Source organism: Lynx rufus, unplaced genomic scaffold (genome assembly GCF_022079265.1).
Source record: "Lynx rufus isolate CCGP_SWC_20201006 ecotype Redwood Valley unplaced genomic scaffold, mLynRuf1.p SCAF_2, whole genome shotgun sequence".
Taxonomy (NCBI): domain Eukaryota; kingdom Metazoa; phylum Chordata; class Mammalia; order Carnivora; family Felidae; genus Lynx; species Lynx rufus.
In genome coordinates, this window is record NW_025814834.1 from 116,566,176 (window position 1) to 116,586,920 (window position 20,745).

At 47.8% G+C, this 20,745-nt stretch overlaps 3 protein-coding genes across 3 annotated transcripts; 2 read left to right on the top strand and 1 right to left on the bottom strand.

The window, feature by feature from the left end:
- Positions 1-957: 957 nt before the first annotated feature.
- Positions 958-12,228, top strand: VPS72 (vacuolar protein sorting 72 homolog). The gene is made up of 6 exons (XM_047082544.1): positions 958-1,131; positions 5,238-5,390; positions 5,574-5,688; positions 6,089-6,265; positions 11,198-11,342; positions 11,661-12,228. Exons 1-6 carry the CDS (start codon positions 1,015-1,017, stop codon positions 12,046-12,048), a joined length of 1,095 nt encoding a protein of 364 aa, XP_046938500.1. The 5' UTR covers positions 958-1,014; the 3' UTR covers positions 12,049-12,228.
- A 99-nt stretch (positions 12,229-12,327) lies between these two features.
- TMOD4 (tropomodulin 4) lies at positions 12,328-17,572 on the top strand. Its single transcript, XM_047082548.1, has 9 exons — positions 12,328-13,926; positions 14,138-14,294; positions 14,614-14,730; positions 15,510-15,599; positions 15,780-15,910; positions 16,007-16,114; positions 16,529-16,672; positions 16,932-17,076; positions 17,464-17,572. The coding sequence occupies exons 1-9, from the start codon at positions 13,804-13,806 to the stop codon at positions 17,484-17,486; spliced, it is 1,038 nt and encodes a 345-aa protein (XP_046938504.1). The 5' UTR covers positions 12,328-13,803; the 3' UTR covers positions 17,487-17,572.
- A 346-nt stretch (positions 17,573-17,918) lies between these two features.
- On the bottom strand, positions 17,919-20,637 carry SCNM1 (sodium channel modifier 1). Its single transcript, XM_047082545.1, has 7 exons — positions 20,404-20,637; positions 20,099-20,169; positions 19,832-19,920; positions 19,635-19,732; positions 19,443-19,531; positions 18,398-18,592; positions 17,919-18,262 (listed from the first exon to the last, which is right to left on the bottom strand). The coding sequence occupies exons 1-7, from the start codon at positions 20,596-20,598 to the stop codon at positions 18,163-18,165; spliced, it is 837 nt and encodes a 278-aa protein (XP_046938501.1). The 5' UTR covers positions 20,599-20,637; the 3' UTR covers positions 17,919-18,162.
- Positions 20,638-20,745: the final 108 nt, after the last annotated feature.

Below are 20,745 nucleotides of genomic sequence, written 5' to 3' on the forward strand. Positions count from 1 at the left end.
ACTGTCTTATAGAACCTATAGAACCAGAATTTGGCCAGGTAGACAAGTAAGGAAAAGAATCCTAAGAAGGAAAAGCAGGCAGGCACGACGAAGAATTGAAAAGTGATACTAGAATAGGACGATGAGGCAGGAGGTGAAGCTGGAAAGGCCGGGAGAGGCCAAACTATGAAGGATCTTGAATGCCATGTTAATAGTAGTTAGCACCTACTAACCATATGTGCTTACTAAATCCTGTGCTAAGCAGTTTACAAGATTAACATCTCTTAATCTTTGCAACAACTTTAAAAGATAAGTATTATTCGTCCCACCTTGTTATTTTCTTAAGTAGGTTCCACGCCCAACGTGGGGCTTGAAGTCATGACCCTGATATCAGGAGTCGCATGCTCTACCCACTGAGCCAGCCGGCGTCCCTAGTTCCAGTTTACAGATGAAAACTGAGATTCAGCAACTTGTCCAAAGTCACACAGCTAAAAGATCTTAAACTCAAACTCAGGTATGGCTGGCTCTAAAGCTATGCTCTTAAACACACTACTATTCTGCCTCAAGGATTTTGGACTTTAACCCGTAGATGATAGGGAGCCATTAAACATCTTCGAGTAGAAGAGTGACAAAGTCTGGGTTTTTAGAAAGGTTCCTACTAGAAGCAGAATGGAAAACGGACTGGAGCAGAGGTAAAAGACTGACCTCTTCTAAGTGAAAATTTGTTGACTCCTAAATTCTGGACTTAGGGTAGTAGGACTCCTGGAGTCACCGAGCCCTATCGTTCCACAGTCCAGGTCCGCGCGTGCTAGAACGGGTAGCTAGGTTGTCTCCGCGTTCCCGGTGGGCGGGGCTGCAGAGTGAGGAAGGCGCGGCTGACCGGACTAGGAGCCTCTCGAAGCTCTGCTACTTCTGCCTGTAGACTACTGGCTTCCGCCACCGCCTACCACCCGCAGGTAGTGGTGTCGAGCGCCGAGTTCCGCTACCCGCGCTGGGTGAGGGGCCTCTGATCGCGGCGCAGTCTCGGTAGGCGGTATGAGTTTGGCTGGGGGCCGGGCCCCCCGGAAGACCGCGGGGAACCGGCTTTCTGGCCTCCTGGAGGCAGAGGAGGAAGATGAGTTCTACCAGACGACTTATGGGGGTTTCACAGAGGCAAGAGCTGGGTCCAGGAAGAGGGAGGGGAGGAAGCTAAAGGGAGTCCTGAAGGGAGAAACCTCGGACAAAGAAGGGGGCGGGGAATGGAGTGGAGCCCTGGTAGCTGATACTCGCGACGGGGTGGGAGAGTTGGGGGTGGCGGGGGTTTAAAATGGAGTACTAGAAGGTAGAGCCCTAGATGGGGTTGGAGGGGTCGGGGATGGAAGGGTCTCCGGAGGCACCCCAGAGTATGGCAGAAACCGACAGCGTACTTTTCTAGTTGCCTGTTTTCACCACACTCTTGACGTCTAACGTAACGCGAGCTTCTCGCAGCCACGCAGTATATAGTCGTGGGCCCACGGTATGGTTCTTCACCAGAGGTATAGAAAGGAATCTCTTTTCAAAAAAAGGAAAAATAGAGGAGCTTAGCCTATGCTTTTTCCAGCTTTCAAGTCTCAATGTAAGTGTTTCCTTCGATAACCCTTCTTTGCTATAAAAAGTGTCCCATTTATTTCCTTCATAGTATACATTTCAAATTGTAATTAGATTTGGTTTGCCTACTTGTTTATACTTTCCTATTAGGTTGTCAACTCTGTAAGGTTAGAGATGGTCTGTTTTGTTCAACAGAATAAGTCTAGTGCCTGGGCTAGGGTCTGGATTGGATTGGCACTTGTATTGATTGAATCTGTCCATTCTTAAAATAGCCGTTGAGAAGCTAGGGCAAACCAACTACTGTGACAGGTTATAGGGAAGCAGAGAGTATTAAGAACACTTTTTCTTACCTATACCAGACCCCAATGGGGGAACCAGCTGAATTAACAGTTGAAATACTGTGTGATAAGGAGTAAAATAAGTGGTAAGGATAGGGTGCTGTGGTAACATGTGGCAGCCAGAGTCATTGGTGGGGATGGGCATCCTGGGGGACATGATGTTTAAACTTAGGATAGTATGAAAAGTAAGCTGTGGCTGTATGTACAGCAGTAGGGCTGAGAGCAGGGTAAGGAGAAAGGTTAGCCCACTGAGGGGGTGGAGCAGATATGTAAAGGTACTGAGTCTGGGTCTGGAGCCTGCATGTCTACTCATTCTCCAGACCTTGAAAGAGAATAAAGATTGGTAAGGCTGGAGAGAGTAGGCGTGGGCCAGATCATGTTGGGCCTTGTGAACCATGTTAAGGAGTTTGCTCTTCATCCAGAGGACTGAGAAGATTCATCAAAGTACATGATCAAATCTGTACTTTATATAGTTTTTAATGTTTATTTATTTTAGAGAGAGACAGAGTGCGAGCGGGGAAGGGGCAGAAAGACAGGGAGACACAGAATATTTTTAAAATTTTTTAATGTTTATTTATTTTTGAGAGAGAGAAAGACAGAGTGTGAGCAGGGAAGGGGCTGAGAGAGAGGTGGACACAGAATCCAAAGCAGTCTCCAGGCTCTGACCTATCAGCACAGCCCAATGCAGGCCTTGAACCCACAAACCACAAGATCATGACCTGCATGGGAGTTGGTTGCTTAACTGACTGAGCCACCCAGGCGCCCCCAAATTTGTACTCTAGAAACCTCACTCTAATGAAGAGAATGAAGGAGGCAGTGGGAGTAGAGAAACATGGGCAATAGGTTTCAAGACACATTAAGGAAATTGAATCCACAGGACTTGATGACTGATTGGGAGTCATTACTTACACAGCTATAGTTTAAAATAGAATGTTCTCTTCCCTCCCCCAAAGGCCATTTTCCTATTCCTGTCATTTTACGAGTCGTTATTTAATATGTACCCTTCATGCTTCCAAAAAGGATTAAAGGAGGCTTACCATATAAACAAAAAGTAGGAACAGTAAAAATAGAGACAGATCAGAAGTAATTGTACCAGGAGCCTCTGCTAAAATGGTAATAGCAATTGATACTAAATTTAGCTGTGAGCTTCCTGGCAGCCAAACCCTGAATTTCTTTTTTCAGTAAGAAAGAAGCATATACATTCTTTAAAAGAGAAAAACTTATTCAACGCTAAATTTTAGGAACTTAATCCTTAGATAAGATGTATAAACTAACAGGGTTTCGGCAGATGATGTAGAAATATCCTCTTATCTAGTCATGTCTATTAATGACCCTCAATAAGGGCCAAAGGAATGGTAGTAAATCCCTAACTTAATGAAAGCATTTTGATTGGACACTAAGCTAATGTGTAGTTGAACTACTATTCTCTGGTGAGATGACTTAATACCAGGTTAGAGCTGAGGGGATTAATGTGTTCCCAGGCTGTCTTTCACAAACATCAGTTGGGAGGAAATGATGGTCATCAGTGCAAGATTGAACTCTGGCTAGCTTGGAGTGTCAACTGTCTGTGCTATTTGCTTGCTTTGGCAGCATATGTACCAAGATTAGCCTGTTGGTCTACATCATTGATTGAAGAGAGAGCCACATGTTTGAGATGCCACCCCGCCCAGTTGACTCCCCTGCCCCCAAGTGTATTTTTCCCTTTACTTTTTAATGGGGCTGCCGTTCTAGACTTAACCTGCACTTTCTCAATTTCAATTCTAGGCCCCATGTTCTCTACTCCACTCAGCTAACCACCTCCAGAACTTTCTGAAACACTCCATGTATACAGTCTTCCTATCTCCCCAAGTCTTCATTGGCTCCCCATTACTAGTACTTGTACCCAATTATTTTTCTGTTCCAACACACCTGAGGAATGAGACCTATTTCTCAGTAACTTTAGTTTACCTCAACAATGATTATCAGTACTGGAACAAGCGAGGAGAGGGAGAGGATTGAGAATCCTTGGCCTGCAAATTAAACTCATGAGTTTATTAGCCTGATAATGTAAGTCTCTCTGTAGACTGAATGCAACCTTTTCAAGTCTTAGAGCCTTATAGGGCAGTCAGGAAATGTTGGAAGAAGGCTGTGCTGGAGTCAAAGGCAGCCAGCTAGGAAGATTTCTTGCCCAAGAAAAACTTTCTGCTTTACTTAGGTCTAAATCTTTATTCTATAAATAGGCTATGCACATTCCTGCTTCTGCATCTTTGTTCTTGCTGTTCCATCTACCCATGTTACCTCTGCCCTCTTGGCTGTCTAAACACTACCCACGTTTTATTTTATCTTATTTTATTTTATTTTACTTTATTTTATTATTTAAAAAAAATTTTTTTAATGTTTATTTATTTTTGAGACAGAGAGAGACAGAAAATGAACAGGGGAGGGTCAGAGAGAGAGGGAGACACAGAATCTGAAGCAGACTCCAGGCTCTGAGCTGTCAGCCCAGAGCCCGACGCGGGGCTCGAACCCACAGGCCGTGAGATCATGACCTGAGCCAAAGTCAGAGGCTCAACCGACTGAGCCACCCAGGCGTCCCTATTTTATTTTGTAAGTTTATTTATTTTGAGAAAGAGAGTGCACATGGGAGAGGGGCAGAGAGAGAAAGAGAATCCCAAGCAGGCTCTGTGCTGTCAGCGTGGAGCCCAAAGCAGGACTCGATCTTACAAACTGTGAGATCATGACCCGAGCTGAAATCAGGAGTCAGACGCTTAACTGACGGAGCCACCAAGGCGCCCCAAAACACTACCAGTATCTTAAACCATGGCTCAAGTTCTCTTTGTTCTTTAGAGTCTCAGCAAACTGTGATGTGATGACCAAATCTGGCCCGCTACCTGTTCTGTTTTAGCCCTTCACAGAAAAAGTTTGCCAACCCCTGCTCTAAAGGAATAAAGTCTAAAGTTTAGACCCTCCCAGACGACCAATCTATAGCAAGTGTGCCTTCCTTTGAGCTCCTGTAACACTTTAGTACCATTTGATACCTTATATGTTGTCTTGTATTTAAACTTCCTTTTATAATGATATCCTGTTCTCTGCCTGACTGTGAGACCCCTGAAGGTAAAGACCAAACCAAATCCTTTCTGTATCCCAGCACTTAACACTGTGTGCTACGGGTAAAGGGCAGTTAATGACTGCTGAAAGAGGTGGTGCTGGAGCCAGAGGCCATTACCTAGAAGGGCTTCTTGCCTAAGGAAATTGAAGAGCTGGGTTGGGAAGGAGAGTGGGGCAGCTCTTACCAAGAAAGCAAAGAGATTCTGTACCTGGAGGGGCACTGGTGACTCCAGTGACAGGGAGAACCTTCTCTCCTTATATCCTCAGGAATCTGGAGATGATGAATATCAAGGGGACCAGTCAGACACAGAGGATGAAGTGGACTCTGACTTTGACATTGATGAAGGGGATGAACCATCCAGTGATGGAGAAGCAGAAGAGCCTAGAAGGAAGCGCCGAGTAGTCACCAAAGCATATAAGGTGCAGGGGTATCCTGGTTTTCTTGGACTCCTGTAATTTCCCATAATTTCTCTTCTGCCCTTCATAAGGTCACAGGACTCCCCATGCTAGTCCTATTTCCCACAGGACTAGTTTTCTCTTAAAATCCTCATCTTTCTCTGTATTACTTCTGTTCCATGGTATCTGATTCCAATCTGTTCCCAGGAGCCTCTCAAGAGCTTGAGGCCTCGAAAGGTCAGCACTCCAGCTGGTAGCTCTCAGAAGGCCCGAGAAGAGAAAGCTCTGCTGCCATTAGAACTACAGGATGATGGCTCTGACAGTGAGTGTGGAGATGTTTGGGTCAATTGACAATTGGGTCAATTGGGTCAATCGGAACATAACGAAAAAGTATTGTATTCATGGCAAGTTAACTGAAGTTGACAACTGTACTATGGTTACATAAGGGAAGCCCTTATTCTTAGGAAATATACAGTGAAGTATTTAGGGTCGAGAACTAAGATGTGTGCAACTTAATCATTCAGGAAAACACACGCGATGCAAATGGGGCAAAAGGTTAACAGGAAGTGATCTGGGTAAAGGACACATAGGTACTTTCTGTGGACTCTTCTTACAACTTTTTTGTAAGTTTGAAATGATTTCCAAATAAGAAGTTTTAAAATTAAAAATAAAGGAGGTGGACATGAATTCAAAGATTTCTTCCTCTCTGACTTCTTCCCCAGGTCGGAAGTCCATGCGTCAGTCTACAGCTGAGCATACAAGACAGACATTTCTTCGGGTACAGGAGAGGCAGGGACAGTCACGGCGGCGAAAGGGGCCCCATTGTGAGCGGCCGCTGACCCAGGAGGAGCTGCTAAGAGAGGCCAAGATCACAGAGGAGCTCAACTTACGTTCACTAGGTCAGTCTGGTTTTGAGACTAGTGGGCAGAGGGAGGGGGAACCTTAGAAAAACGGAGACTGAAGGGCCTGAAGAGCTAGGGAGTTGAAGATCCAGAAGAAGGGAATCAGAGGAAGGAAATGGGGAGAGTGAGGGATTAGGAGCAAGGAGTGAGGCAGTTAGCTGGGCTCTAAAGAACAAGTTATATTGAAGAAAAAGTGTGTTTGTATAAAATAAGAATCGAATAGAACTGAGTTCAAATCCTAGTTCTGCCGTTCAGTTGCTGTAAGACTGCTGACAGATTGCTTAACCTACTTGCATCTTGCTGTCCTGGTTCACAAGGTGGGGTGATAATGCCTCCTTTAATGATAATCATGAAAATTAGAAATTCGCCAGAATTAGTCCATGAGATGAGCTAAAGTCAAAATTCTTTAAAATCCCTTCAGTTTATGTGCCGAGTACACTGTCACGTAAAGTAATATATTGTACAAAACATATATTTGTTTATAGGGCATTGAGAGTTGCAAATCATGAGAGGTACACGAGGGAATGGCAGGTTATACGCCTCCTGTCACATGCTCGATCTGGGGCATACTTCCATTGAGTGAAATAACACATACAATCACCTATAGTATGTGCTTTGTTCTCTCTGTCTTTCTCCCCCAACCCCCATCAAATCTTTCTCTCTCTGAATCTTTTATTTTTGGTCAAACACATATGGTTAAACATGGATAGCCCAAATGTGGAGTTGAGTATTGTTTACGCAGAATATCTGGGACCCATCCCATTCTACTTTTATATTTCTCAAATGTAGATAACTCCAAAAGAACACAATGATTGAGAAAAGATTTACTTCAGTTCCAACATCTTCAGGGTGTGTTTTCCTGTTTTGTTATAGTGACTTTAACATTGAACATTTAATCTTTGATGGTAATTCAGTACTTTCAAACAGTAGCTATCCTTCAAAACAGAAATGACTGAGAACCATCACAAACAGTGAGGTGACCTTGATGTCACTGTAATTACAGTCCTCATCCTTTGACCACATTGGTTGGTTTGGGCCACTGTAAGGAGGGTAACACCCGGGCTTCTTGTACCAGTAGCTGACATCGGAGACCCTGCAGAAGCAAGTTCTGCAGGGGGGACAAGAAGTTCATTTTTGAACATGTTGAATTCGAGGAGTTTTTGAGTGGTCCATGCAGTGCTGAGAGTTCAGTGTACACGTCTGGGCTTGGACAAGAGATCTAGGCTGGAAACAGAAATTTGGAAGTCTGTAGAGTATGGATAGCGTTGATGAGATTGGAGTGGGTCAGATCACCCAGGGAGAAAGCATGGGGAAGAGAAGATAGAGGCCGAAGAGAACCCTGCAGATGTACAAGAGGAGCTTAGCAGTGGCCAGGATTTGGAGAACTTCAGGAGAATTTATCTTAAGAATGCCAAGGAGGGGCACTTGGGTGGTCAGTCAGTTAAGTGTCTGCCTCTTGGTTTCGGCTCGTGTCATGATCTCACAGTTCATGGGTTTGAGCCCCACACTGTCAGCACAGAGCCTGCTTGGGATTCTTTCCTTCCCTCTCTCTCTGCCCTTCCCTCCCCCCCCAAATAAATAAATATTAAAAAAAGAAAAAGAACACCAAGGAAAGAAAATGTTTGAGAGAGAGTCTCTGCTGAATGCTGCAGAAATGCTACTCAAGAGGAGAACTGTGAAGTGTCCATTTGTTTTGATGACAAGGAGGTCAGATGAACTTAGGGAACACTTTTTGGAGACTACACCATTTTGAAGCCGGCTGGGGAGCCACACTTATAAAGCTTGGCTGTAAAGGGTGGTTTAAGGAGTAAAACCTATAGGATCTGGGGTCAATGTACAGTTTTCCTTATTTGTTTTATCTAAGATTAGAGGAACTCTTGTCTTTGGTGAGAAGCAACTGAAAGTTTAATGACAGAGAAGAAAGAAAGGATAGTTAATAGGGTGGGTTTTTGGAGAAGTGAGATGTGGGGGGAGTGGGGTAGCTAGAGTACAGGTGGAAGAATTGGCCTAAATTATGGAGGAGGAAGGAAGGATGGCTTGTAGTTGGAGGTTTATAAACCCATAGCAGGACATTGGAGTGGTTCTCATCTGATGTCTTTTAGGCACTATCACCTGTCAGGTGTTGGGCATAGAGTTGGAAGCTTGAGGATAGTGAAATGTGCTTGAAGTAGTTCAGGGGCGCCTGGGTGGCTCAGTCGGTTGAGCGTCTGATTCTCGATTTAAGCGCAGATCATGATCCCAGGGTTGTGAGATCGTGCCCCGTGTCGAGCTCTGTGCTGAACATGGAACCTGCTTAAATTCTCTCTCTCCCTCACCTCTTCTCCACTGCACGCACATCTTGTCTCTCCCTAAAAAAAAGTAAGAAGAAGAAGAAAGAAAAGAAATAGTTGAGATAGAATTATCTGCTGGCATTGGGGGAGTCTGTTGAATTTGGGGAACATGCATTCGTGGTGGTTCCAGTCTAGCCTGTTGTGTAGTATTTTTCCAGGAGCACTCAGCAATCCAGGTCTGGACCAGGGAGTGTAGATTGATGAGAGTGACTGAAATGATAGGTTGAGGAACCTAACCTTGATTTAAAAAGGAAACTGGAAGAAAAAAAAGAACAATGAAGACTGGAGGGGGCTGCCAGATAGAATGAGGAGAGATCCATGTATGGGAGGTATCAAAGGACAGAGGATATCTAGAATTGTGGAGCAAAACAACCAAAGCATAGGATGTTGCGGCCAGAGCCTGGGATGTGTGATTTTTAGTATTTCAGAGCTGGGGCAGTTCCCGGCTGTAGCCATAGTGGAATGGAGCAACAAATGTGTCATGGACAGGAAGATGAGATCCGTAAACTGTGGGGATGGGATGTTGAAGGGGCTACCCATGTGCATGCACTTTGAGGTCACTAGGGTGATGAAGGATAATAGGAGTTGAGTGGAGAGGAACAGTGGAAAGCATTGCTAAAGTCTTCAGAGAGTAAGGGAGTGAGCATGACAGGAAAGAAACATGATCTAGCCTGGTGGCATAAGTCTCCAGAGAGAAGTGGGTTTGCGCGTGGGGAGAAAAGCAGTGGTCTAAAGTTGCAGTGTGGGCTCAACAGGACCCAGGCACACCCTGCATGGGAGGTGGCAGGACGAGAGACCTCCACCAGAGGGCTGCAGGGAGAGCAGTGGCCTTGGGATGACAGGCTTCCAGGAAGACAAGTTGTGGAAGGAATTCACAGTGAGAAACTTGAGGACATAGATGAGTTGGCTGGTTATAGAGCAGGAGTTCCAGAAGGTACAGGGAAGTGTTTGAAAGGGGAAGTGTTGGAAGGTTGGCAGAAGGGAAAGAAAGCAACATTACCAACCAGAATTCCAAGTACAAGAGAGGCTAAATCATTGGTGGGGTTTCCAGAGCACACTTTTCTGGTCAGACTTTATCTAGAAGATTGGATGCACACTTAAGAAACAGAAATTTGGAGTTCATTCAGAGGAAAGGGATCAGGAATATTTTGACCTACTGAACATTAACAAATACTTGCTGAGTGCCTGTAATGGGTGGCACACCGCGTGGCCCTGATAATATGTAGGTAACATGAGTCACAGTCACTGCCCTTCAGGAGGAGACCTGTGTACCAGTGATGAACTACCATAGAGCAGTGTCACTGTCCAGACAGGGGACTGTGGCGAATAAGAGGAGCGCTCAGAAGGAGGATTGGTTCTTCTGCCCAGCTCGTTGTTGCCATGTGACAACGCAGATGCCAGGTTGCCCGATTTCCTTGTTAACTTTTTTTTATGTTTATTTTTGAGAGAGAGAGACAGAATGTGAGCGGGGGAGGGGCAGAGAGAGAGGGAGACACAGAATCCGAACAGGCTCCAGGCTCTAAGCTATCAGCTCAAAGCCCGATGCAGGGCTCGAACTCACAAACTGTGAGATCGTGACCTGAGCTGAAGTTGGACGCTTAACCTACTAAGCCACCCAGGCGCCCCTCCTTGTTATTTTTTTAAGAAGGATCAGAGGGGCACCTGGGCCGCTCAATCAGTTGATTGTCCGACTCTTGATTTCAGCTCAGGTCATGATTCCAGGGTTGTGGATCAAGCCGTGTGTCTGGCTCTGTGCTGAGCATGGAGCCTGCTTAAGATTCTCTCCCCTTCCCTCTGCCCTTTCTCCCTGTTTGCACATGTGCTTACTCTCTCAAAAAAAAAAAAAAAAAAAAAAAAAAAAAAAGAAGGACCAGAAATCTCTGTATTTAAATGTAATTTCCTCATTTTCAAATATCAGTAACTATTTCAAATTTTTTTTAAAATATAATACAGATCAAACAAAACACTTAGAGGAGCTGCCAGCATGCGGCCTCTGCCATAGGCTGTGAAAAGTACAGTAATGGAAGTGTCCTAGGCACAGGGGCTAGCAAAAAGAGAGTGTGTCTCAAAACCATGTTTTATGAGAAATGGTTCAAGGAATGGGTGTTGTGATCGGCCTGGAGGGAGAGACCTGGATACTAATTTCAACTATGTAAAGGACTGTCATGGAGAAGACAGGTTGGACCTGTGTCCTTTACAGCTTGAAAAGGTGAAACAGTGTCATCAGGCAACATATTTCAGCTGGAAATAGGAGAGAACTCTGTAATGACCAGAGATGCCTGAAGACGCAGCGCGCTGCCGTGGCTGGGAGTGAGCGGACAGGGCAGCTTGGGCAAACAGGCTCCTCATCCAAGGGTTCCTTCCAGCTCCAGAGTCCTGCTGTCTGAGTGCGTGAGGAGCTGAGTGGACGGGAGAGGTGGGCGGAGAGGATGTCGGGGGTTGGGGGTGGTCAAGCAAAGAATGTTGGAACTAGGAGGTGCTAGGGGGGCCTCAGAGGATTGGTGTGAGTGGCTTGGGCAGGCAGGGACTAGACAGGACAGACATGAGTGTGGGCATGGGGGAACTCACCGCCCCCTCATTCCTCCCTTTGACCCTGAAGAGACCTATGAGCGGCTTGAGGCTGACAAAAAGAAGCAGGTGCACAAGAAGCGGAAGTGCCCTGGGCCCATAATCACCTATCATTCGGTGACGGTGCCGCTCGTTGGGGAGCCAGGCCCTAAAGAAGAGAATGTGGATGTGGAAGGGTGAGTGCGTCACAGGGGAGAAGGGAAGAGAGCCTTCTCCCTGCCATCCTCAGTTCTCCTCACACAGCTCTCCAACACACAGATGTCCTTCAGGGTCCTCTTCCCTCAGCTGTGTTTCTTTCTGTTTTTCGTCTCTCTCCCCTCTCTCAGCAGTTTTCCCACCCAGCACAGCTTGCTTCTCCCCATCTGTCACTTAATAGATTCTCTCCGATTGTTGCCGTCATTCTGCCTCCTTCCTCTCTTTCCTCACCTGTCTTATCTCTTTGTCTGTTGTTTTCTCTCCTCAGACTTTTTGTGTTTCTCTGTCTCTCCCCTCAGACTGGATCCTGCTCCCACAGCTTCTGCACTGACTCCCCGTGCCGGCACTGGACCCATCGTCCCTCCTGCTCGCTGCTCCCGTACCTTCATCACTTTCAGTGATGATGCGACATTCGAGGAATGGTTTCCCCAAGGGCGGCCCCCAAAGGTCCCTGTTCGGGAGGTCTGCCCTGTGACCCATCGCCCAGCTCTGTACCGGGACCCTGTCACAGACATCCCCTACGCCACTGCTCGAGCCTTCAAGATCATCCGTGAGGCCTATAAGAAGTACATCACTGCCCATGGACTGCCGCCCACGGCCTCAGCGCTGGGCCCTGGCCCACCACCTCCCGAGCCCCTCCCTGGCTCTGGGCCTCGAGCCTTGCGCCAGAAAATTGTCATCAAATAAGGAGAGGAGTAGTCCTTAGAAACCTCTTTCCTGCCCTGACTTGGGGCTCTTAATGTTCCCCCTCCTCTCCCTGCTTCTCCTCTTGGTCATCTCTGACCTTTGCCTGGCCCTTTTCCATCTTTCTTTCCCCCCAGTTCCTATCGGTTTTATTTGTGTTTTTTAATCTAATAAAAGAGAAAGATCCCCTTTGTCTGGTGTCTCATTGAGTTGGGAGCAAGAAGTCTTTGTGAATGTCTGCGTATATATGGGTCTTTATTTTGTTTAATAGCACTTATTATGAGCTGCCCTTTTTAAATTGTAAGTATTCACTCCTCCAGCTGGATTATAAACACCTTTAAATTAGACCTCCAAACAAAATTCCTGTACTCCCCTTTATATCACCTTATATTCACTGCTTTGAATATAGCAAGACACCAAATAAGTAGGAATGACATGATTCCCCTAGTTTCTAGGACTCTGGCTTACATGCAGGAAGGGAAGGAAGTGCCATGGCTGTGAGTGGCCACTAGAGGCTCTCAGGGCTGGGCAGGGTATGGGGGCTGTGTATATGTGATCTCCCACCACCCCCCACCTGGCCAGAGCTAAAATAATAAAATGCTGAGCTCACTGTTCCCCCACCCTCTCCCCGGCACTGGGCTCTTCCTGCCGCGGGGACAGTGCTCCAGTAGCACTGACAGACCAACCGACAGAAGGGGAGGTGAGAAGGGAGGTGGCCACCAGGACTGGTAGGTGGGAAGGCAGGGGGCTTATGGACCAGAGCCTGGTGGGAGGTGGGAGGAGAGGAGCGGCTCCTTTCGGGAATGATGTGGAGTGTCTCCGTCCCTCAGCGTATGTTTCTGCCACTGTCTGTCCTATCCCTTAACCGTAGTGTACATTGTCCATGCAAGTATCTCACACACTTTCTGGATCTTTCATATTCAGTATGGTGTGTATGTGTAGCTTGTGTGTATTTTCTGTATTGTAAGAGATTGTGCAAGTTTAATCTTCCCACTGTTTTTAGAGAAACTTTATCGCATTTAGAAGGTATTTCCCACCCATTGGTCCGGTGTCACCTTCCCGTCCAAAGTCAGGGACAAATTATGGGGACTCAGCCCCTTCTCCTGAGACCATACCACCCTTCCCCCAACCTGGCACTCCCCCCAGCTCCTCTGAGCCCTTGCTTTCCCTTAGGATTTAGAGTTTTAGCAAACATAGAAAGTGAAATCTTGATTCCCCCACAATAAAAGGAAATGAGGGTAGGGTAAGAGAACTGTCTCTCTTCCCCCTTGCGTTCTTCGAGTTTAGGAAAAAAGACTGGATCATGGGGAAGAGAAGAGGAATTTCCCTGAAACTCTTTGTATGCCCCCCTTCCTTTCAATAGGAACTGGGCCTGGGGCCAGCTGTGTTGGCAGGGCCCTTGGCAGCTGTGCTTGGGCAAGAGGCACGGACGGACGAGGTTATAAGGGAGGGTGTTGCCAGGATTTCTCTGTCACACAATGGGCAGACAAATCACGCTTGGATGCCTGGGATCCCCATCCAGGGTGGCTGAAGCTGAGGAAGCAGGAAGAAGGAAGCTCTGGTTCTAACTAAACAACATAAGTCCCCACCTTCCCCTGCCCAGCTAGATTTCTAGCCTCCAAGGCATCCAGTTCATCGTTCTGCCCCCTGGCTCATCTGTGTCCTGCTGTGTCCATGTGTATCTTTCCATTCTCCAATCACTTTCCCCATTCCCCCCAGGCTCCGTGAGCACCAGAGTGGGGAGGGGGTGGGGCCATCATGTCATCGTATCAGAAGGAACTGGAGAAATACAGAGACATAGATGAAGATGAGATCCTAAAGACCTTGAGCCCCGAGGAGCTGGAGCAGCTGGACTGCGAGCTACAGGAGATGGACCCCGAGGTAGGGGCTCTGGCACAAGGAACCAACGAGGAAACGGGCAGCCTCCGAGCATTGGGGAAGGGGTGGTGGGCCCCGGGTGGCTGAGATCAGGGCTGCCTACAGGGCTTGGAATCCCAAGAGGGCCAGGGAAAAGGTGTGTGCAGATGTTTAGGGAGCCCTGGAGGTACCCCAGATCAGAGGTCTGACTTCCTCCCCAAAACTCATCCCGAAGAACATGCTCCTGCCCGCTGGACTAAGACAGCGTGACCAGACAAAGAAGAGCCCAACGGGGCCACTGGACCGGGATGCCCTTTTGCAGTATCTGGAACAGCAGGCACTAGAGGTCAAAGAACGTGATGACTTGGTGCCCTTCACAGGCGAGAAGAAGGGTATGGAGACACTAACAACCATGCCTACCAAAACCCAATGGTCATCTCTCAAGTGCACCCCCTCCAGCTTCCCTCTGACCTTCCAGCTTCTAGCTGCCCAGGGACCTGGCCACCCTGAAACACACATGCCTCTTTCACTCTCCAGCTTTTAGGAGAGATTAGGGGACCCAGGAGTCCTGAGCTGGTAGAGGACTTGGGCCTTACGGTGGCCCCTAGTGACCCAAGACTCCACCTCCTGGAGAAGGAAAGGAAGGAAGCTAGAGACAAGAATCGTAGGAGGAATGACCTCCACCTGAGCCACCCTTCATCTCCCCATCAGGGAAACCCTACATTCAGCCCAAGAGAGAAATTCCTGCACAGGAGCAGATCACTCTGGAGCCTGAACTGGAAGAGGCATTGGCCCATGCCACAGACGCCGAAATGTGTGATATTGCAGGTGGGTGGCAGTGGAAGGTTAGGGAGGGTGGGGAGATCCAGGGCAGAGCGGTTCTAGCCAGGCCATGGGACTAGTGAGGAAGGCCCTGAACAGGACACGAATGTTAGAGAAAGCCTCAGGTCATGGTTTTAAGTTTTTGCTTATGTATTCACTCATTCATTTTTTAATCTAATACATTCACATCTCAGAGACAAGTTTATAGGGATTATAAAGCAGATAAAAGTAGAACTATTCTGGCTGGAAATAGGAGGAAGTCTAAAAGACTCCCTCACTCTTTTCTCTTTTTTTTTTGAATGTGAAACACTGTTGTTTTTCCCTCCCTTACCCTCTAGGGGCTCCTTAGGGACCTTCCCTTAGCCCTGTCTCAAACTTGTTTGTTTGTTTTTTTTAAAGTTTATTTATTTATTTTGAAGTGGGGAGGGACAGAGAAAGAAGGAGAGAGAATCCCAAACAGGCTCTGTGCTGTCAGTGCAGAGCCCGATGCGGGGCTCAATCTCATGAACCATAAAATCATGACCTGAGCTGAAATCAAGAGTTGGACACTTAACCGATGGAGCCACGCAGGCACCCCCCCTCCCCCCCTCAAAGTTTTAAAAACTACCACCTTAAGCAGTTCATAGAAGGAAACCCTGGGACCTAGGGAGAGTGGGAACCTCTTTGGAAGAGGGGGGAGAAGTCAGGCTTTAAAAAACTGCAACAAATTCAGAATGAGAAGGGAGGGGATTTGGAACAAACTCCTTCTTCTCATTCCCTGTTCCCCCTCTACGTACTCTCTCCAGCAATTCTGGGCATGTACACACTGATGAGCAACAAGCAATACTATGACGCCATCTGCAGTGGAGAAATCTGCAACACCGAAGGCATTAGCAGTGAGTGTTTGGAAGCATGGCATCCAGGGCTTTGGGAAGGCAGTCCCAAGGTCTGATTAAAGGTAGCAAAGGGTGAAACGGGGATCATGGAGAGGTGATGGTACAGAAGTAATGGGAGAACCAATGGGGAGGAGGTTGTGGGGGACATGTCGTGGTTTCCTTCTGGCCCTTGCCCGCCAGGTGTGGTGCAGCCTGACAAGTACAAGCCGGTGCCGGATGAGCCCCCAAATCCCACAAACATCGAGGAGATACTAAAGAGCGTTCGAAACAATGACAAGGAGCTGGAGGAGGTGAACCTCAATAACATACAGGTATCTGACCCCTATGTTCCAAATAATAAATGGGATTAACTATGTGAGTCCCAGATATGTGGGTCCCTTAGCCTACCATCTCTTCTCCTCTGACAGGACATCCCGATACCCATGCTAACTGAGTTGTGTGAGGCCATGAAGACAAATACCTATGTCCGGAGCCTCAGTCTGGTGGCCACAAGGAGTGGTGACCCCATCGCCAATGTAAGGCAACTTGAAATCCCAGCCCCCTCCCCATACATGCACCCCTTGACATGCACCCCTGCCAGGGCTGTCATAAGGGGTTGGGGTTGTGCTGGGGATGCTATTCCCATCACATAATCTTAGGATGGCCTGATGAAGACTCCTACCCTCAGTCCCATGGCTCTTAGCTCGGAAATCCTCAGATCACCTTCTCAGAGAGCCACAGCCTGCTCTACCACCCCGCCAACTCCACCACACACTTAACCTCCCTGCTTCCCCTACGACCTGTGCTCCCTTCCATCTCCCTCTCACCCCACCTACAGCTCCTCAAGGACTCTTCTCAAAGAGCTGTGTTTCCCTCTTGCTCCTGTTCTTTCTCTCCTCAGTCATCTGTGAAACTGTCCCCTAATCCTAACCCAAGTCCCTACTACCCAGGCGGTGGCTGACATGTTGCGTGAGAATCGTAGCCTCCAGAGCCTGAACATTGAATCCAACTTCATTAGCAGCACAGGGCTCATGGCTGTGCTGAAGGCAGTTCGGGAAAATGCCACACTCACTGAGCTCCGTGTAGACAACCAGGTGAGCTTTCCCTCCCCTGGTCGCCTGATCATTCAATTAATATTCCCCGAGTCTCCTCCCTGAGGCTGCCACTGGGTCAGGATCTCACCTAATCTTGTCTGAAACCTCTTCGTTGTCTCTATGAGGGGAGCCAAGGTCAGCACCTCTTATCACCCCTTCTGATGAAACAAGCTTTTTCAACCTCCCAAAGGGTTGGTGGTATGGCGCGGTGAACAACACAGAGAAGGGGGCTGACAGGGTTCACCTCTCCGTCCCCCAGCGCCAGTGGCCTGGCGATGCAGTGGAGATGGAGATGGCCACCGTGCTCGAGCAGTGTCCCTCCATTGTCCGCTTTGGCTACCACTTCACACAGCAGGGGCCACGTGCTCGGGCAGCCCAGGCCATGACCCGGAACAATGAACTACGTGAGTAAATGCAGACATGCTGTATGGGGGCAAGTAGATCCTTCTGAAGCCTGACTTAGGGACTAATAGCCTGGGATACAGCCAAAGCAATATTCACACGTGAAGTTTAAATCCCCTAAGTGACTAAAAAGTATAGAAGAGTCTCCCTGCCCCCAAACGTATACCCGTAGAAAGGCAGGAAAGGAGCTAGACATACCCATTTGGGAGCATGGTACTTTTACTTGCCATGTCATGTCTTATTTGGTTTTGTTAATGTGGGGTGGGCGTGCTTGCTGGCCAAAGACACTACCTCTTTATGAGTCTGGCCTCAAGGACCTGGAAAGAAGAGCACCTCTGCAGGAAGTAAGAGATGGAAGAAAGACTTGTGTTTACTGTTTCCTGTTACAGGTCGCCAGCAAAAAAAGAGATAACACTTCCTTTCCCTTTACCAACCAGAGCTGGAAGCCCTGAATGCTTAAATCCTCATCTCTCCCCCTTCCTGTAAATAAAGGCCCTTCTGTCCACTCTGCCTGCCTCCTTCCTTGGGCTCTGGGGTGGGAATCTTGGCACCAACACCCAAGGGTTACTGCCAGTTCATCAGGGGATTATTTATACTCTGGGGATCAGCAGACAGAGAGGTTCAAGTTACTAGGAGGAGGTGGGGGAGCTCCCTCCCTTGGTGTTCCCCACACCCCTGTCTTTTCATTTAGTCCTTTCTGCTCTCACAGAGTACCTACCCCAACCCTCTTTCCAGACGTGGCCAGGTCCCCCGGCGTCTACCCACAACCCTCGTGTGATTTGAAGGAGGAAAGGACTTTGAGTGGCGGTGGGGAAGAAGGCAGACAACATGAAGGGCACAGACCTCCTTCTGACAGACTTATTAATAGGGCATTGGGCTACGTGCAGCTGACGCTTGGCATGACATTGGTAGAAGGTGGGGGAGGGGTTAGAAGTATGGGGAGTCATGTACATTGCAGGGAAGAATTGGCCAGGCTGAGAATGCAGGTTTGAAATCTTGAAATGGAACAAGGAAGGAGACTCGAGGAAAATTCGGCTTCCAGAGCCCACTGAAATTTACTTCTGAACTGAGTGGGGGAATGGAATGTGTCAGTCCAAAGGGAGATCAGGGGGTTCCTCTTCATCAGAGTCAAACTCAACATTCTCATCTTTTACCCATCGACCTTGTCCATCTGGGATCCATCCAGAGCTGGAAATAACAAAGAGAATAGGTCAGGAAAAGAGATTTAAGAAGTTAGTAGGGAATAAGGAAAAAAACAACAAGAACAATTGAGAAGGATTGAAAAAAGGAGAGTCAGAGAGAAAAGAGAAAACTTCACCTCACCTTCGAAGGGTGAGGTAATGATCCAGGGCACGTCTTCTCGTGGGGCTCATGGGTGCAGAGGATGAGACAGTTGCTGACTCCTTGGCCTGTGGGCCAGCCCCAGGCACGGGTTCCCTACTGATCTTCCCACTCTTGGGTTCAACCTCTGGGGGTGGCAAAGGGAAATGGGAGACAGAGGGACGAGGGGTTTCTGGTCTGGGTAGAGAAGAATCAACGTCTATAAAAGTGGTAAAGGATAAGGGCCAATTCTCTTATGAATCCCAACCCCTTACAGCAGTGCTTCCTAAAGTGTTTCCCTCAAGGGACACCTGGCTGGCTCAGCCCGTACAGCATGCAACTCTTGATCTCAGGGTTGTGGGTTCAAGCCCCACATTGGGTGTACAGATCACTTAAAAATAAAAATCCTAAATATAAATTTGTGTATCATATATATATATATATATATATATATATATATATATGTATATATATATACCATATGGTATATATACATATACATATGTTGTGTTCCTTAAGATGTTTTAGTAAGTGTTCTGCATGAAAAAGAATTTTGGGGGATGCCTGGGTAGCTCAGTCAGTTAAGCCTCCGACTTCAGCTCAGGTCATGATCTTGTGGTTCGTGAGTTTGAGCCCTGTGTCGGGCTCTGTGCTGACAGCTCAGAGCCTGGAGACTGCTTTGGATTCTGTGTCTCCCTCTCTCTCTGCCCCTCCCCTGCTAACACTCTGTCTCTCTCTCACAAATGAATAAACAATAAAAAAATGTTTTTTGGAATCAAATTGAGTTCTTTAAAGGCTAGGTTAAATTTTTTGAAGTTTTTTAATTTTAAGACTTTGTAGAGCCCTTAATATATACTAGTATTACTATCCAAATTAGGATTACAAAGTGCCATTTTTCCAAACCTAAAAAAAATTCTCTTTTTCCTGAAATACCAGTTAACATCTCTGGACTACTAGTATTCCTGAGAATACAATTTGGAATACAATCATTTTTGAGCCATCTATCTCCTCTGCCCTTTCCAACCTCTGGCTTTCCTACCCCACAGACCTGTACTTCCGGCGGCAGCAGCTGTTATAGTGAGGAGCTCTGTGCAGAGCACTTTGGGTGGTAAGTCGGGTCTGAGTTAACAGAGGAGCCTGGTATAGAGAGGGGAGACAGAGTCAGAGTCTTCAGAGCCAGAAAGAAGTCAAAACCCTTCAAGCAGACCCACTGGGAACACACTCTCCCCACCCTGATTACCTCAGCTTTGGTCTCTGACCTCCTCAATTCATTCTGCTGTCTTGGATTCTGCTCTGTTCCCTTCCCTGGCTGCTTCTTGCCATAGAAAAGCTGCAGGCCTGAGGAGACAGGGGAAAGAATTAAAAACAGAGAAGCAACAGTGATCTGCAGAGATCTGGAGGATTTCTTCTCTAACCCCTGTCTTCCCTCAAACTTACTGGACAGATGTTTCTTGCCTGCACGGTGGGCAGTCAGCATGGCCAGGGTGTCCAGGACAGGTCGGTGGGGACAGATGGCACAAGCAAAGCTGGACAGGAGGAGAGAAGATATTTGCTCCCGGGGGGGGGGGGGGGGAGAGGGGTCTCGGTTGTAAGTCCCACCTTGATCTAGCAATTAATCCTAGATACTCCGGCTCTCCCCCCTGATAAAATTTTATTGAGCCTCTAACTGCAGAACCCTCAGGCTTGATCACTCCTCGTCCTCACCGTCCATCCCGTAGCATCAGCGCCTCATCCTCTGGGATGTAACTGGCCAGCAGATCTCCGACTCTTCGTTTCTACAGGGGGATCAGAGAGTTAGGAGAAAGGATCGGACGGGAAACGACAAGGACGAGGATTGAAAGGGAGTAAGGACCATGAAAACAGAGATCACAGGGAGAAAAAGGGGTCACTACCCAGCTCTAGTCGCTCCCTCGCGCCGCGCCCCCCCACCCCGACTTGTTGCCAGAGCAGCAAAACAGCTCTTTCCCAGGGCAGTGAAGCTGCTCCCGGCGCTCTCCTCTAGCGCTTACTTTCAACACATTGAGTTGACTCCAATCATCACCTTCCCTCTTGAAAGACATCACGACGGAGGCCCAGAAACGAGCAATTCTCCTGGGTTGCTTCGCCTCTCCTTTCAGGCCACCGTAGCAAGATTGGGGCGTCTCCTTTCCTTCGGGTTCTTTTCCGGTTGGCCTCCTTACTTCCCTGGAAGCGCTTCCCAGCATGCACAGCGCTACCGCAAGCCGGCCCCAGCCTGCCGAGGGGCCCGCACTTCCTACGCCACCCGGCGACCGTGCGCGTGCGGGGCATTTTGGGAAATGAAGTCTTTTTTTTCAAAGAGCTTGCCGCCCAGCCCTCGCATCTTGACAGAT